Here is an 18,209-nt window from a genome sequence, read left to right on the forward strand (position 1 = left end):
ACAAAAGGAATGGTGGTATTGCAAAACAGCTGAGGGAAAGCCCCGAATTGATCCCTGAAAACACGAAACTCAGATCCTTGAATGCTGCAGGAAATTAGCTGAGGATTATAATTCCCATTATTTTTGATCGTGTTTTCGTGGATTTGGCAAATCTCAACGATACACACATAACATTGAACCACCATTATTATTATTATTGACAACAAATAAAAGCAAACATTATTGAATTAAATAGTAACTACAAAATTACAGAAAAAAAAACTAAATTAAAATACAATTTATAAATACCCCAGACAGTAACAAATATGTATTTATAAGTTGTACATGTTTGTTTGGTTGGAGGATTGGGAAGTTTTGTGAAAATTTGACATAATTTGTATGGCCTATAAGCTGGCTTTCACAAAGCATTAAGATTCATCTTAAAGGGTCTGGGTACTTTTTGTAAAACAAAACACAATGTCCACGGATTTACATTAAACTTAAACAATTTGAAGATAGTGATAGTAGAAAGCTTACCTGAAAATATTACTTGCTGAGGTGCTGTGATTTTTGAGAAATGAGTCAAAACAATGCCATGAAAATACGTTTCACAAGCAACTTGTTTTACTCGTTTGTCAAAAACTACACCACCTCAGCAAGTAATATTTCAAGGAAAGGGCTCTTTCTACCATAATTTTCTTCAAACCGAGTAAGTTTGATGTAAATCTGTGTACATTGTGTTTTGTGTCCTACAAAAAGTGTCCAGACTCTTTACCCAGAATTGCCAATACCATCATTTGTATTGTGACATCACTCTTTGCTTGACATTTGTAGACTGATTTGCAGTGCTTCCAATCCAACTTGAAAACAGAGTTATATCAGATCGGGTGTGCAGTGGAATTTGGGAATAGAATGTAGCCCATAAAATTAACAAAATATACTGTTGAACCTTGTTTGTAGGACGTATACATGTACATGTAGGTAAAGTTACAAAAATTGAAATATTAAATATTTCAGTTATTTGTAAACAGCAAAATGGTGTTATAACATAAATGAAATGTACAGAGTATTATAATATCATAATAATAATATAATAATAATAATAAAAACAGCATTTATGCAGCACCATATATCCAAAAAATCGCTCAAAGGCGCTGTACATTAAAAGGGCAAAAAACACTAAACATTATTAAAAGCAAAACAAAGCTAATACATAAGAAATTTATAAAACAAGGCAAAAACTTTAAAAAGTATAAAAAGGTACAATCATGTACACATCACATCAAGAAATCCAGGAATGGTAATTTGTTTTTTTTACCCATACCTTGACGTGTGTTAGCACTGTACACTCAGTACTTTCCCGAGTCCTGTGAATAAATATCACAGGCATATTACTCGGGTGGGATTCAAACCCACGACCCTTGCAATTCTAGAGCAGTGTCTTACCAACTATAATAGACTACCGAGATTGCCCGGTAGCTAGAGGCAGTTAGGCAGTATACAGTGCTAACACACATCGGTGTATGGCAAAAACCAAAGTTAATATTCTTTATCCCCGATGCAAATTTAACATCTATACCCTTTGTAGTCTGCTGTAGGCCTACTTGACTGGTCGCACCACAAATAGTCGCGACTTATTTTTAATTCTCAAGATGCATTGTGGCAATGTTTGCCGTTGGCACAATATAGTAAAATACAAGCTGAAAGGATTGAAGGGGATTGTGTCACTGATGTCTGATTGTCTTTTGTAAGTAAATTATGTTGTTTTGAATATTCGTGAGCGACACAATTGGTTCACCAAATGGGTAGTCAGGACAAGTTTGTTTGTAGTCGCAACTTTTTTTTGTAGTATTCGTGGCAGCACAATTAATGCCCCTTATTTTTGACCGCGCGAGGGCGCTATAAATAGTATTTTGATCACTTCCGGGGGTACACGCGATTCGCCCTGCACAAATTAATAGGCGTTCTGTCACTTTTGTTGCGCCGTAGTTTCAATTTGCTTTAGAGGTGGATTATAACGGCTCCTTTAAAAGTCTTATTGTCTGTGATGGATTAGGTGTCTGTGGTTATAATGTGTTCCAATCTTTAAAAACTGTTTTGGGTATGAATGAATATACCCCCGGAAGTGATTGAGAGCGCCCTCACGCGGTCAAAAATATGGCCCATTGAGTAGTTGGAAAACGGTAGTCGCGACTCAACTAATCAATCAATAGTTGGGATAAGGACACTAGTCGCACGAGGTGCCCAGGCCTAGTCTGCTGTGCGAGGCACAAAATGTTCCTTGTATGTCACCATAAACAAGGGGTTATTTGTAAATAGGTATAATAGGGAAAATGGTGAAGAGTGGTTTTGTTTGCATTTTGTTTATGTAGTTAAGAGAGTAGCTGGACATTTGGCTCTCTCATGGAAGTTGTTTCTGAGTTTCTTACATCCACCAAGGCTTAGCTTTGTAGGTTGGTTCTCTTGCCAACGGTGTCTGAGTGTATGGTGCTGTAGACCCGTAGTTAGGAGAGTAGCTTGTCATTTGGCTCCCTCTTGGAAGTTGTTTCTGGTTTACCCAGGGCCTTGGTTCTCTTGCCAACGGTGTCTGAGTGTATGGTGCTGTAGACCCATAGTTAGAAGAGTAGCTTGTCATTTGGCTCACTCTTGGAAGTTGTGTCTGGTTTACCCATGGTTCGCTTGCCAACAGTGTCTGAGTGTATGGTGCGGCAGACCAAGGCCTAGAAGTCTTGCTAAATGTTTGGGTTGGGGTTGATGGATAGTCATGCCTGACTCGTTGCAATGTACATACTAAGAATATAGTAGATCGAAACTCGATCGTCCAGACCCATTAGCCAGCCAGTATTCCTCAAAAGGTGTTAGTTTTAGGGTATCATCAAGTATTTCATCCTGAACCTCGTCTTCGTCCTCGCTCACTTCTTCAGGCCAGTATTCCTCAAAATATTCTTCAGGCCAGTATTCCTCAAAATATTCTTCAGGCCAGTATTCCTCAAAATATTCTTCAGGCCAGTATTCCTCAAAATATTCTTCAGGCCAGTATTCCTCAAAATATTCTTCAGGCCAGTATTCCTCAAAATATTCTTCTTCTTCAAAGATATCATGAAGTATTTGATCATGCACCTCGTCTGCTTCCTTTCTCATGGTTATCCATTTAGGAAATCTTTCAATGTCCAAGTATTTGAGTGCCGTATTCAATGACTCATATCCTGGCTTAGATCGAACCTCTTCCTGCAATTTTTGCATTTTTTGTATGTGAATGTCCAGTAATGATGTTGTCACAGACTTCCAATTGCTATCACTCATGGTTGACAAGGTAATCCCCTCTTGATACTTTAACTTTCGGAGGCCGTCTCCATCCTTGTAGGTCATGGCATAGTGGATGTTAAATATAACCAAAGGATGGTTGTTTATGAATTCTATGATCCGGTCAGCACAATCAACACATGGCGAGTAGTTGATGTAGAGGTCGTATTCGGTTTTCTGCTGGCGCATGCGCATCTTGGAAAAGTAGTCTTCAAGTGATAAAGATTGATCGGCTGACTCTATTTCATCTAGGAATGCACACTCGACATGTTGTGCTCTTCCGTTTATGTGCTTTGGTTTGCTGTGGTTAATCTCGTTCAGTCTGTTACTTTGAACTACAAGAATGGCCTCCTGTGGCCATTTATATCGATCTGATTCCACATGACGCCAATCCCGTACGCCCGTTCTGATCATGATTTCAATGTCATCTTCACAACTGTGCGGACTGCTTCTTGCCATGGTATAATTCCTGTAATAAGAACAGAAAGAATGCCAAAGTTTCAATGTTGAGAGCAATATTTTAGAACTACCTGCTTGAGATTGTATGCTGTTAGTGTAATTCGTTAGTCATACTTCACAATAAAACTATTTCATTCACTTATCTTTAACTTAAGTTTCCCTTCTTCACAGTCATAACACTCCCCTCTCGTAGTTGCAAATATTTCAGAAATTTTGTTTTAGCTTAAAAAAACAAACAAATAAAACCCAGCTCTTTATAGAAAGGTTAATGGGTGTGTAATGACTTCATACAATTGACTAAACCCAATAAAAATGGTTGCATAATGTAAAAAAAAAAATCATTTTCATCAGTGTTATTTTGGGCAAAAATTTTGAGTCTCATGAAAAGTCCCAGAGTCGCAAAGGAATGAAAACATCACTTTGACGTCAACCTTTGGACTTGAACTAAACAAAGCAATGGAAAATATAGTAACAAAGATAAACAATCTTCATCCTTGATAGTAACTATAAATATAAATATCTCTGAAAAGAGCTGGTTTGGTCTCAACGTTTCTAACAGTATACTTTGCTCGTCTTCAGGAGAAGAGCAGAGTATACTGTTCGAAACGTCGAGACCAAACCGGCTCTTTTCAGAGCCAACACTCCATCAAAAGAGTTTTTACCCATGGTTGTAATAACAAATAATAATAATAAGACTCGTAATGCGCACATATCCACCCTGCTTGTACCCGCAAGTTTACTATTAATTATTTATATTTATAGTTACTATTATTCTCCACACCATGCAAAGCTTCAAACACCATTTAATCTTCATCCACCTCAGAAAACACGTCACAAGTCCTTTTGTGCTGGCTTTCTGAGGCACTAGTACTTCAGTGTTTATTTATACTTTTCATTTAAATGGGCCTTTGCTGGGAACCGTGTAGGGTGCCACCAATGACGGTAAAAAAACAGTAGCTAAAAAGAGGAACAAATGGCTAGATTTTTTAAACAGTTCCAACACATTTACAGGGGAGAACACATCGCACTTCACGACCAAATGGTAACTAAGCACAAAATATACAAAAACAAATAGTCGACTTAGCTCCAGTGATTTTGTTTAAGATGTTCTTTGAAAAAATAATTGAGCAAGTTTTTTTTTACTAACAACTAAGGCTACTGTTTCCAAAAGTTCACTACAAATCTGTGACTGTAGACCTTTTTCAACAATGATTCTGCTCCCTTTTTTGATACTTTTTGTTGCCATGACATGAATCCTTACTCACTGTGAATAAAGATGCACAAGTATGTTATGTAGTATTTACCTGTAGCAGTTTCAGCTTCATTAGTCGTCAAGTTTTTGAGAAAATCAAGGAGCCATGTTTTCAGGAGAGTAAGTTTATTGTAAATCTGTGGATAATGTGATTTTGTATCCTTCAAGGAAAACACAGTTTTGTCTTCATTTTAACCCATACACATTGAACCAATAATGTGATAATATATACTTACAGTCACTGACAGTTGTTGGTTGTTTTGAAAGTCCAGTTGGTCTTAGACGGCATAGATTTTTGCCTTTTGAGATCTTTTTAAGGACAGTCCGTTAGTGTAATTGCGGACAGTACTTTCAATAAACCTGAGGCGTACACTGAAAACAGTGTTGTGCAACTCGGGTATTTATGTATTCAGCATTTCTGGAACTTTCTTTCACAAATCACTGGTGCATAGATTGTGGACAATAGAAAGTGCGGTGTTACAGAACTACTGAGGGAACGGTTCACCAAGTGCTTGAGAGGGCAGGTGTCACATGACTTATAGTGGGTATTCAATGTCAACATACTGCTTGCAGAACGTTGTGATTGACATCGCAGCGAGAGTTTATAGGTCAACCAACAACCAATGAGACCGGGATGTTAGTAAACATTAGCATAATGAGCTCCGCCCTAAATTTTGGCAGTTACAGAACCATCAAGGCGCTACTTAGAAATACTCATGTACCGTACGTGTACCATGCAGATGGTAATGTGTATGTACAGAGTATGGGTGTGTACATACGCTGTACACGTATTATATGCACTGTGTTATGTATGGGGGTGCGCTGGCGGAATTCAGTGATGGGGACTGGGATTTTGCAGGTCGCGGCTGGCTGTAGCGCATTGAACAAGGCTACAACATGGGTTGTTTTATGCTGGCTTTCTGAGGCACTAGTACTTCAGTGTTTATTTATACTTTTCATTTTAATGGGCCTTTGCTGGGAAGGTGTGCCACCAATAATGGTAAAAATAATGGTAAAAATGTAGTTGCTCAAAAGAGGAACGAATGGCTAGATTTTCTAAACAATTCTCTAAACACATTTACAGGGGAGAAAACATCTCACTTTATGACCAAATGGTAACTAAACACAAAATAAACGAAAACAAATAGTCGACTTAGGGGCCATTCATAATAGTCAATGTTTAAAAATTTCGATTTGTTTTCGAAATTGTTTGTAGGTACAATCAAAATGAAATTGGCAAGCACTAAAACTTTGTACAAAAGGACTCCAACATCAGTAGTTTATAGTTGTTCTTGGCAACAACTTTGTAGGTACAATCAAAATGAAATTGGCAAGCACTAAAACTTTGTACAAAAGGACTCCAACATCAGTAGTTTATAGTTGTTCCTGGCAACAACTTTGTAGGTAGGTACAATCAAAATGAAATTGGCAAGCACTAAAACTTTGTACAAAAGGACTCCAACATCAGTAGTTTATAGTTGTTCCTGGCAACAACTTTGTAGGTACAATCAAAATGAAATTGGCAAGCACTAAAACTTTGTACAAAAGGACTCCAACATCAGTAGTTTATAGTTGTTCCTGGCAACAACTTTGTAGGTACAATCAAAATGAAATTGGCAAGCACTAAAACTTTGTACAAAAGGACTCCAACATCAGTAGTTTATAGTTGTTTCTGGCAACAACTTTGTAGGTAGGTACAATCAAAATGAAATTGGCAAGCACTAAAACTTTGTACAAAAGGACTCCAACATCAGTAGTTAATAGTTGTTCCTGGCAACAACTTTGTAGGTACAATCAAAATGAAATTGGCAAGCACATAAAACTTTGTACAACAGTTTTTAGTTTGATAGTTTTTAGTTTGATAGTTTTTAGTTTGATAGTTTTTAGTTTGATAGTTTTTAGTTTGATAGTTTTTAGTTTGATAGTTTTTAGTTTGATAGTTTTTAGTTTGATAGTTTTTAGTTTGATAGTTTTTAGTTTGATAGTTTTTAGTTTGATAGTTTTTAGTTTGATAGTTTTTAGTTTGATAGTTTTTAGTTTGATAGTTTTTAGTTTGATAGTTTTTAGTTTGATAGTTTTTAGTTTGATAGTTTTTAGTTTGATAGTTTTTAGTTTGATAGTTTTTAGTTTGATAGTTTTTAGTTTGATAGTTTTTAGTTTGATATGTCCCTTAAGACCCTTACATGACCCATTTTTAATTGTTCAGTGACGGCGAACAGACCTGCTTTGAGCCAGACGATGATCTGGACCAGCATGGTATTTTATTTCCTTTTTGTTTTTACCATGTTGTGAAAAAAAAAAAAAAGAATTTCGATTTTCAGTTATTTCTTTTGACCCACCCACCCACAATTTCGAAAAAATATCAATTTTTGTTTTCATTGACTATTATGAATGGCACCTGTTTAAAATGTTCTTTAAAAAAAATAATTGAGCAATTTTTTTTTTACTAAGGCTACTGTTTCCAAAAGTTCACTACAAATCTGTGACTGTAAACCTTTTTCCACAATGATTGTGCTCCCTTTTTTGGATACTTTTTTTTCCATGGCATGAATCCTTGCTCACTGTGAATGAAGATGCACAAGTACAGTGTATGTAGTATAATACCTGTAGCCGTTTCAGTTTCATTAGTCGTCAAGTTTTTGAGAAAATCACAGAGCCATGTTTTCAGGAGAGTAAGTTTATTGTAAATCTGTGGATAATGTGATGTTGTATCCTACAAAAAGTACCCAAACCCTTTACAAGGAAAACACAGTTTTGTCTTCATTTTAACCCATACACATTGAACCAAATGTGATAATAAATACTAACAGTCACTGACAGTTGTTGGTTGTTTTGAAAGTCTAGTTGGTCTTAGACGGCACAGGTTTTTGCCTTTTGAGATCCTGGCAAGGACAGTCCCTTAGTGTGACAGCACTTTCAATAAATCTAAGGTGTAAACTGAAAACAAAGTTGGGCAACTTAGATATTTATTTAGCATTTCTGGAACTTTTTGGTATTGCAAAGCCACCATGGGAAATCCCCAAACTGACTTTTTCCCCCTAGCTGTCATAAAAACGTATACTCACACACACACATGCAGAGTATAGCAAAAGTCATGCAACGCACTTACTGCATGCATCGTACACTGCATGCACAACACTGATTATTATTCATGAGCCACCGCAACGCAGCCTCTGATTGGCTCCACCGGAAAGTCGGGGGAGATTTGCCGAAAAACAATAAAAAAGTTAAGACCCGTCGTTGCAAATAACCAAGACCATGGTGAGATCTAAATCAGAGAAACAGAGCGCCCGCTAGCGTTCGTTCATTACAAGCGTGTACAGTTTTTGCCGTGCATAATCGGAACGTTGGTTGTGTGTGACCGCGCCATGTTACCGCTGTGTGACTGCTGCCATGTTACACTGAAAGGACTCTGTATATATACAGAGTCCTTTCAGTGTAACATGGCAGCAAAATTTTATTTAAAAAATATATATATTTCTACGGATCAGTTAAGGATATAACAACAAATTAACAACAAATATAACGACAAATTGTGGTCAAGCCAGTCCCTTCCCTTCACCCCCCCTTTTTGTCCCCCTATTCATTGTTTACCCCCTGCTTTTTTCTGTATGCTTTCTAACCCCATTCATGTATTTCCACTTCACTGCTTATGTTTCACTTAGTTACCTGTTCATGTTTGTTGTGTTGTCATTTAGCCTTCGAGAAAGACTCTGCTAGGGTCGAAACGTCAGGCCATAACTATTTTTTGCATTTATACTCTCGGTCCAATTGGTTGGTAAGTTGTTTGCAACAGCTAGTTCTATTTTCTCAACAAATTAACATCACAACTAATTCAAATATTAGCAACAATAAACAACTCTTTAATTATAGTTTTTAATTATCCTTTTGCTGAAACATTAAATACAGTGGAAATTTAAAAAAATAAACAATGCAGTGTACACATTAATTTAGGTAAAGTAATAAATAACTAGAAAAACATATTTTTAAACAATGCACTTTATACAGTTGAAACAAGGTTTGTTACCTGAAAAGATCACTGGTTTGTATGCATTATGTTTAGATGTATCACAAAGTGTGGTCTTTAACAATTACCAATAGTGTCCAGTGTATATTTAAAGGCACTGGACACCTTCAAAATTGTCAAAGACCAATATTCCCACTTGGTGTATCCCAACATATATGCATATAAAATAACAAACCTGTGAAAGTTCCGAGTGAGTAGGGATCCATGTCAGGGGCACAAACATGATCTACAAAAAGTGGCAAAATCTTTGAAAACTTGCATTTTCGTAGGTTTGTACCTTTTCGTCGCGGTTTCTGCTACATTAATTACTGCAAACAAATTGTACCAAGCACTGACCTGTACTACGTTCATTCATTCATTCATTTTTAGTTAAAAAAACAAAAAACTGGCAGAACAAGATAAAGAATTGTTAGTTAAAAAATGTAGATTCAAGATATATAAGAGCAATTATTAAAAAATGGTTGGTACATGTAGGCCTACAGATATACAGTACATGTCCAGATAAAATTACAAAAATAGAAAAACTTTTCTGGTAAAATGGCAAAATGGCAATCACAAAATAAATTATTATAGGAATACTTCTATACATTGAAAATCCCCTTTTATAAAACCCCCTCTAACACAAAACCTGTTTGGATATTAACTGTTCATCCCCCCCCCCCCCCCCCCCCCCCCCCACCACCCGACGCAGTAGGTCCAGATAAAATTACAAAAATAGAAATACTCATCTGGTAAAATGGCAAAATGGCAATCACAAAATAAATTATTATAGGAATACATCTATACATTGAAAATCCCCTTTTATAAAACCCCCTTTAACACAAAACCTGTTTGGATATTAACTGTTCACCCCCCCCCCCCCACCCCCCACACCCGACGCAGTTGTCGCGAAGAAAAGCACCATTCTTAGACTTTGGTTTAAGAGTCTTGGATTGAGCTACATCAAGTTTGGACAGTCCAATGCTCAAGGACACAAGTGCCATGGCTGGGATTGGAACCCACACTTGAATTCAATGATCTTTAACCACCCAGCTATGACACCTTACATGTACATACTTTGTGGATGCGACCTTCCCCTTTTGCTAAGTCCTTCCACAAATAGCCTTGAACATCTTTAGCATCATTATAAACTTTTCATTGTCTTCATAGATTTGTTCAAGTACTTCTTCTTCAGTCTCGTCCGATTTCTCTCTCATTCGTATCCATCCAGGAGATGTTTCAATACCCAAGTAAGCGACTGCGATCGCTAATGACTCGTATCCCGACTTGCACCGAAGAAGTGTTTTCTTTGATTTTTTTCTGTGAAATTTTAGAATTGATGTTAACACAGCCTTCCATGTGTCACCAGTCATGGTTGCCAAGGCAATGCGGTCTCGGTTTATTAACATTCGGATGCCGTCTCCACCCTTGTAGGTCATGGCATAGTGGATGTGAAATGCAACAGAAGGGTGGTTGTTTATGAATCTTATGATCCGGTCAGCACAATCAACACATGGCGAATAGTTGATGAAGAGGTCGTATTCAGTCATCTTCTGGGGCATGCACATCCTGGAAAAGTTGTCTTCAAATGATAAAGACCAGTCTGCACACTCGAGGTCATCTAGGAAAGCACACTCGGCATGTTGTGACGGGGATTTTTTCGTTTTTCTTCTGCTGTGAAAAATCCTTTCCGTTCTGTCACTTTGAACGACGAGAATGGCTTCATGCGGCCATTTATACCGCTTGGATGTCTTGCGGCGTGGATCCTGTACGCCCGTTCTGATCATGATTTCAATGTCATCTTCACAACTGCGAGGCGCGTTGGTTGCCATGCTTGTTGGATACTGTAAAAAAAAAAAAAAAAAAAAAAAAAGATTCTTGATGTCAGTTGTTGTTGGTGTTTTACGAATTGAACATTCACGCTTCACATCAAAATAAACTATAAGAGAGGTTTAGCAACACATATTTACCTAGAGCGTCAACATAATAAAAATAAATATCAAAGTCTTATAGCGCACGTACTAAACGCTGAGTATACAAACTTTCACAAAGATAGGTTATTGCAGTGATGAATTCTGAGACCCAATTATGTAGCACCTTATTATGGGTTTACAAGGTGCTACGGCGCATACATGTACAGCAGCCACAGCCAGGAACACTGGGGCGAACCCCTTCTCTTTTCGATAGCATGCGCTGCACAACACAGGGGACCAACGACTTTACGTCCCGTCCGAAGGACGAAGCAATGGTTAAGTGTCTTGCCCAAGGACACAAGTGTCACAGCTGGGGATTCGAACCCACACTCTGCTGATCAGAAACATGAGAGTTTGAATTCGGTGCTCTATAATCGCTCGTCCACGACACGACACATGAGTGTGTGAAACAGTTTTCCTTACTGTTAAGTTAAAAAGAAGCCAGTATATCAAACATGGGATTCTTTTTGTGTGAATATGTCTGTACAGTCAACCATAGGCCTGCTGAAACTGGCAAACAATTTATGACGCCATCTGGCAACTGGACAAACTTTTCGCTTTCATTTGTAGACCCCCCCCCCCCCCAGTCAGACCTTTAACAAATGTTTTACATGTATTTCTGACTCCACACATCCCTTCTTGTTCTCATCTACGAAATCGCCACTGTTGTACTTTCCAATGGGTAATTATTATTGTCTGAATCGATTCAAATAAGGGAATCCTTAAAAATAATATCAGAATTTGTTTGGAGGATGGCAATATACAAAAAACAAAATTGGGGGGGGGGGGGCTATGGGTTAGAAGAATAGAAAACTTAACTACCTCAAAGTACTAGGAGTTTATTAACTCTGAAATGTAACATGCCCCAACTTTGGTTCAACCGAAAGTCTGTTGAGTTGCCATGGTTATACAGGAAACAATACTAGCACAATGTATTAAATAGGATTTGAGGAAACGATGTACTTACAAGTTATGGATGTTTAGGTGGTTCAGTTGATCTGTGTAGAAAAGCCTGTGAATGCTTTTTGTGGACTTGCATCTAAGGCGGTCTCTTTTTGTAAGTTGTAGACAGTGCATTCAAGGAATATGCGTACATTGGAAAAAGTACTGGACAACACGGGTATTTATACAACATTTCTAAAATTGGATTGTAGGCCTACATGTAATTAAAATGTGCAGAGACTAGACAGTAGATGAGCTCATTTCCAAGTTTATTTCTTACAACTGTGGTACGTATTGCACAGTTTTTGAGGCAAGCATCAAAGCGTTATTGCTGAGAACTGTGGTATTGCGAAATCTTTGAGGCTAGCATCAAAGTTAGTTCATTTCTTACAACTGTTGTATTGCGAAATCTTTGAGGGAGTTCCCCCAATCGAGTTGTGATGTACATTACATGTGCAGTGTTCAGGGAATCTGTCTATTATGAGAAAATACTCTCAGACTTTCTCAAAAACTAAGTAGCTATTTCTCAGAACTATATTGTACTATGAAGAGCTCTCCGTTGCTCGTTCAAGTAAGTTTTAATGCTAACATATATTTTGAGAAGATAAACTTGAAGAAGAACCATACTAGAACGTCCCAGATTGCAGAGTTGGCTTTTATGAACCCGACATAAACGTAAGTAAACGGGTTTCCTGCTCGCAAGGTTTGGCGCTCCCGAGATGTTGCGCTCGCAAGCTTTCATGCTTATCCCTCACGTTTCAGTTTTTTTTTTTAACATCTGATCCTCACACATTCCTGGAAGTACAGACTCCCTTTAAAAGATCTCGTATTTGAATAATACTGCGGGGAATTCCACCGATGTGACACACTCAACTGGGAAATGAAGAAAAAAAAATTGTTATCTGTTATACTTTTTATTGAATGATTCTTTGCTCAGTCAGTAAATAGTTTTTCTTCTAACTTGGTATTTGATAATATCCTCTAGGAATTAATTGCATGCCATAAAAATATACCGCATATTCCCGTAACAAACCACAATGTACTGCACCACCTTATAAACTGTAAACACTTTTTTAAATAATCAATAACTACTCTCTTTTTGGAAAGCACTTCGGACCTACAATGTATGCGTGTGTGCGCTATAAGTGCTGTTTGTTATTATTGTCATTAATTAATATCAAGAGTTTTGTTGTATAAACCTCAGCTCATAAACATAGTCATTAACATAACTGAGGAGTACGTTTTAGTCATATTCCTCCTTGTCATATCTTCCTCGTTAAAGGCACTGGACACCTTTGGTAATTGTCAAAGACCAGTCTTCTCACTTGGTGTATCTCAAAATATGCATATAATAACAAACCTGTAAAAATTTAAGCTCAATTAGTTGTCAAAGTTGCGAGATATATTTATACAATATTGGATGGCTTTGAGGGGGATACAAGAATACATTGCATGAGCTATGACAATATTGCACGAGTCGAAGACGAGTGCAATATTGTCATAGCGAGTGCAGTATATTTTTGTATACCCCGAAAAAGCCATCTAATATTATTATTATTATTTATGTCAGGCTGAGGACTTGATCAAAGCAACACTACTTTGGTTCACCTGATTCCAGATTTTCAAATTCAATTTTATTATTATGTTTTTCTCTAAACACTAGCTCGCAAGCGTAAGCCTTTTTTTTTTTGACCTACTCTTTCAAATTTCGTTGGAAGATTTTTCCCGTCAGGTAAGCTCTCAGAACATGTACTGCTTGTTTTGTAGCCTTCAAGGTGTTTTCTGCGTCTTTGTTCTTCAAAAGTTCTTCAAAATCCTCATCGGAAACCGAAGCGAATCTCGTACCACTAGTAGAAGTAGCCATTGTTATTGATAATATTATTTCAGCTCCGTTCACTGGTTAACAACAGTGAGCGTGCACTCTTGACTATCATGATCATGGGAACCAGCGAAACTTGTTAAAATGCCTGGATGGATAGTGGTTGAACAGTATGACAACCGATATAGTTGAATTGCACTAGATCATGTACAGTATAAACATTTCTTTAGAAAGAGCTAAAGGTAAAACAGTTAAAACACACAATTAGCTAATGAGCAAGTATTACAAACAATCCAAACAACAAACAATTAACCAGCACTTAAAAAAAATAATGAGACTTAACAAAAATAGACGTAAACAAAGGGGTGATAATGAAAGAAAAATCACCCTTGTCCCACAAAGTTGTATGCTATCAGATGCTTGATTTCGAGACCGTAAAATCTAATTCTGATGTCTCTAAATCAAATTCATGGAAAATTAGTTCTTTCTCGAAAACTACGTTTACTTCAGAGGGAGCCGTTTCTCACAATGTTTTTAACTAACAACAGCTCCCCATTACTTGTTGCCAAGTAAGGTTTTGTGCTAATAATTATTTTGAATAATTACCAATAATGTCCATCCTTACTCATCATCATAACTTTCCTCTAAATCATTTAAAATCTCCCTCATTTCGACCATGTAACCAACCCCACAGTGGCCTTTACTTTCACTAATGTCACAAACTTTCTCCTAGATTTATTTATTTATTTTGTGTTTTTCAGTTTTGTCTGATTACCTTCTTTATTGGATATACTGCGTATAAATACAAGCGCCTTATACCCAGGAAATTACGATACATGTAGGAGAGCTTTCATTTCCAAGTGACTTGTTACTAGAATTATCCTGAAACTTTTCTTTCAGTTATCACTCTTTATCATTTATATGTTTGATTGATATAACCTCTCCCATAGCGGCCAAAGACCACCCCATACGGTGGGTAACCTGTCTCATCATATCTTAATCATCAAAACCTACATCATCATAACCTTCTTCGGCGCCGTAACCTTTCTCTAAGTAATCATAACCCCCCTCATAGTAGCCGTAACCACTCCCGTATTGTCGATAACCTCTCCCATAGTGTCTATAACCAACCTTATATGGGCGATAAGCTCTCCCATACTGGCCAACGGCAACCCCATATGGCCGATGACCTCTCCTGAAGCGAACATCACTTTCCCAATCATCATAACCTCCCTCATCATCGTAATACCCTTCCTCATCGTCACAACTTTCCTCCCCATCACAATTTTCCTCCTTGTCACAGCTGTCCTCCCTGTCACAACCTTCCCCATCAGAATCTTCCCAACAATTGTAATAGTCCCAATCATCATAACCTTCCTCATCATCGTAATACCCTTCCTCATCGTCACAACTTTCCTCATCGTCACAATTTTCTTCGTCGTCACATTTGCCCTTCCCGTCACAACCTTCCTCCCCGTCACAACCTTCCTCATCATAACCTTCCCATTCATCATAACACTCCTTATATTTTTTCTCATCGTTACAGCCTTCCTTGAGGTCACAAACTTCCTCATTGATTGTTTGAAGGTTTTTTTTTTCATTCTTGTCTGATTTCTCTCTCCATATAATCCATCCAGGGGAGCTTTCAATGCCCAAGTCTTCAACTGTTATCTGTAATGACTTGTACCCAGAATTATCCTGAAACTTTTGTTTCAACTTTAGCAGTTTGTGTATGTGAATGTCCAGAAATGATAATACCACAGCATGCCAATTGTAATCATTCATGGTTGCCAAGGTAATCCTGTCTTGATTCTTTAATTTTCTGAGACCGCCACCATCCTGGTAGGTCATGGCATAGTGGATGTGAAATTCAACAGAAGGATGGTTATTGATGAACTGTATGATCCGGTCAGCACAATCAACACATGGCGAGTAGTTGATGTACAGTTCGTATTTAGTCATCTGCTGGGACAAGCTCAGGATCTGGGAAATCAGGTCGTCCAATGATAAAGACTGATCTGCTGACTCAAGGTCTTCCAGGAATGCACACTCTGCGTGTTGTGCTCCTCCAATGGGCATTGATTTCGGAGTGCTGTGGTAAATCTTGTTCAGTCTGTCACTTTGAACTAAAAGAATGGCCTCCCGTGGCCATCTATATCGCTTTGATGTCCTATGACGCCAATCCCATACGCCCGTTCTGATCATGATTTCAATGTCATATCCACAACTGTACGGACTGCTTCTTGCCATGCTGGTGTAATTCCTGTAACAAGTACAGAAAGCATAAATAATTGTCAGATTAGCTCCAGTGGTTTTGTTTAAGATGTTCTCTAAAAAATAATTTGAGCTCTAGTTTGTTGACTGAGGGAACTGTTTCCAAAAGTTCACTACAAATCTGTGACTGTTGATCTTTTTTCAGCAATGATTCTGGCCCCTTTTTTATACTTTTGGTTTTTGGCCATGACCTGAATCCTTACTCACTGTGAATGAAGATGTATGTAATATAATTTACCTGAAGACGTTTCAGCTTCATTGGTCAAGTTTTTGAGAAAATCACAGGGCCATGTTTTCAGGAGGGTAAGTTTATTGTAAATCTGTGCATAATGTGATGTGTCCTACAAAAAGTACCAAAACCCTTTATATAAGCCCAGTTTTGTCTTCATTTTAACCCATGGGCCTACACATCGAACAAAATGTGAAAAAATATACTCACAGTAGTTTGTTGTCTTGAATGTCCAGTTGGTCTGTGAGATCTTTAATGAGATCTGTAATTGTGCTTTCAATAAATCTGCACTTTCAATAAATCTGAGGCGTACACTGGAAACAATGTTGGGCAACTCGGTCATTTGTTAAGCATTTTCTGGACTTTGATCTTAATATGTCACTGTTACCAGAGTAACGGTGACAAAAAGTGGTATTGCAAAGCCATTGAGGGAAATCCCCAAACTAACTTGTTCACATTTTAAATTATTCTCCGCAGACACAAACAATCACAACAGACAGTACACATTGAGTTGGTTTATTTGTATCAGCTTCAAGTGCTGTGTTTTTATCGACCATGTCACACCAAAAAAACAGTAACTATTAAATAATTTTGTTTATTTATGAATTAACGTAATACAATTAATTTTATACAATTAACAAAAAGTATATACAATAAGCCACTGAAAGAAAGACAATAGAGAGAATAATGTACAAAAGGTGTATACAAAAGATTACGAGACAACCCCCAAAATACTCACGGATCAAGAACATTTAAAAAAAAAAAAATCTGAAAACAGTTTGAAACTCATCGCAAATAAATGCCAAGACTATTATTGTTTTTTTAATTATTCATAGTTTATAATAATATTTGAGTTTATATAGCGCTTTTTCACTCCCGAATGGGTGTCTCAAAGCGCTTCAAATTATTACCCCTGGTCACTGGGCCTTAGTTCACTCCTTAAACCATCTCAGCTCCCTGGGGAGTATACAGCCTCGTGCAACAAATGTGCTACTCGGCTAAATCAATCACAAGAACCATCTCTGCCCTCACAGGTCCCCATTTACCCCTGGGTCGAGAGAAGCAATAATGGTTAAGTGTTTTGCTCAGTGTCACGACCGGGATTCGAACCCACACACTGCTGAACAGAATCAGCAGAGCTTGAATTCGGTGCTCTTAACCGCTCGGCCAAGTTTATTAAAAACATCATTCAATTTGGTTGCCATGGGCAAAATTACAATTGAATTTACCCAAAAATTACAGTAGAAACATTTTACAATAAAAACAATATATGTTTGCAATAAAAATAGAATGCTGTGTTTTCATAGTAGTGTTTGTAGGATATTTTTATGTCCATTGATTAATTTTTATATATTTTTTTTTGGAAATCCATTGTTGGTACCTACATGTTACTGTCAATCATTCTATCTTTTTGTAACTGCCATCATGGAATAAGTATTTATTTTAATTTATTGGAAACAAATTAAGCGAGAAAAAAACAATTTGTAAGACAGTGCCAAAAATCTTCACATTTGGCATGACTTCTCCAGGGCTCATGTTTCTATAGCGCGGACGTAAAATAAACAGGGAACGATTTTTTGTATTCCTTTTTCTTTACATTTGTAAAAATGCGGTTGACATTGTTGCCTACAAAGCTGTATGGCCATACAAAATAAATGTTATGTTTCTGTTATGCGTCAAGTCCCCATTTCAGATTGTACATGATTGCATGGCAGCGGGGAATTCCACCGATGTGGATGACATACTCAACAGGGAAATGAAAAAAAAAATTGTTATCTGTAATAAAGAAAGTACCTTTTATGGAATGATTCTTTGCTCAGTGAATAGTTTTTCTTCTAACTTGGTATTTTATTATCCTCTTGGAGTCAATTGCACATAATCATAATAATGTACTACTGAAAATATTTGATAAATAAAATAATATACCGCGTAATAATCCATAATACTGCACCACCTTATAAACCGGTGGTCTC

At 37.3% G+C, this 18,209-nt stretch overlaps 4 protein-coding genes across 6 annotated transcripts in view; 1 reads left to right on the forward strand and 3 right to left on the reverse strand.

Moving 5' to 3' along the window:
* Positions 1-2,104: 2,104 nt before the first annotated feature.
* Positions 2,105-7,940, reverse strand: LOC117288461. Of its 2 annotated transcripts, none has more exons than XM_033769338.1 (2): positions 7,802-7,940; positions 2,105-3,751 (listed from the first exon to the last, which is right to left on the reverse strand). In XM_033769338.1, exon 2 carries the CDS (start codon positions 3,739-3,741, stop codon positions 2,770-2,772), a length of 972 nt encoding a protein of 323 aa, XP_033625229.1. In that variant the 5' UTR covers positions 3,742-3,751; positions 7,802-7,940; the 3' UTR covers positions 2,105-2,769. The 2 variants fall into 2 exon arrangements, with proteins under 2 accessions (XP_033625229.1, XP_033625228.1); XM_033769337.1 differs by lacking the exon at positions 7,802-7,940 and adding an exon at positions 5,230-5,382.
* Positions 7,941-9,898: 1,958 nt separating this feature from the next.
* Positions 9,899-12,028, reverse strand: LOC117288465. The gene is made up of 2 exons (XM_033769342.1): positions 11,940-12,028; positions 9,899-10,843 (listed from the first exon to the last, which is right to left on the reverse strand). Exon 2 carries the CDS (start codon positions 10,829-10,831, stop codon positions 10,103-10,105), a length of 729 nt encoding a protein of 242 aa, XP_033625233.1. The 5' UTR covers positions 10,832-10,843; positions 11,940-12,028; the 3' UTR covers positions 9,899-10,102.
* Positions 11,813-18,209, forward strand: part of LOC117288463 (bifunctional purine biosynthesis protein PURH-like) — a 34,132-nt gene continuing 27,735 nt past the window's right edge. The window contains exon 1 of one of the 2 annotated variants that reach the window (XM_033769340.1): positions 11,813-12,092. In XM_033769340.1, coding sequence (XP_033625231.1) covers positions 11,991-12,092 — 102 coding nt within the window. In that variant the 5' untranslated portion in view covers positions 11,813-11,990. The remainder of the gene's footprint in view (positions 12,093-18,209) is intronic. The other variant, XM_033769341.1, reaches the window with a different exon arrangement.
* On the reverse strand, positions 14,306-17,116 carry LOC117288462. The gene is made up of 2 exons (XM_033769339.1): positions 16,447-17,116; positions 14,306-15,996 (listed from the first exon to the last, which is right to left on the reverse strand). Exon 2 carries the CDS (start codon positions 15,981-15,983, stop codon positions 14,730-14,732), a length of 1,254 nt encoding a protein of 417 aa, XP_033625230.1. The 5' UTR covers positions 15,984-15,996; positions 16,447-17,116; the 3' UTR covers positions 14,306-14,729.

The sequence above is a fragment of the Asterias rubens genome, chromosome 3 (genome assembly GCF_902459465.1).
Source record: "Asterias rubens chromosome 3, eAstRub1.3, whole genome shotgun sequence".
NCBI classification, from domain to species: domain Eukaryota; kingdom Metazoa; phylum Echinodermata; class Asteroidea; order Forcipulatida; family Asteriidae; genus Asterias; species Asterias rubens.

What these genes read in the sequence shown, in the direction of transcription:
- LOC117288465 (XM_033769342.1), bottom strand. Translation starts at nt 10,831, where the DNA reads ATGGCAACCAACGCGCCTCGCAGTTGTGAAGATGACATTGAAATCATG.
- LOC117288462 (XM_033769339.1), bottom strand. Translation starts at nt 15,983, where the DNA reads ATGGCAAGAAGCAGTCCGTACAGTTGTGGATATGACATTGAAATCATG.
- LOC117288461 (XM_033769338.1), bottom strand. Translation starts at nt 3,741, where the DNA reads ATGGCAAGAAGCAGTCCGCACAGTTGTGAAGATGACATTGAAATCATG.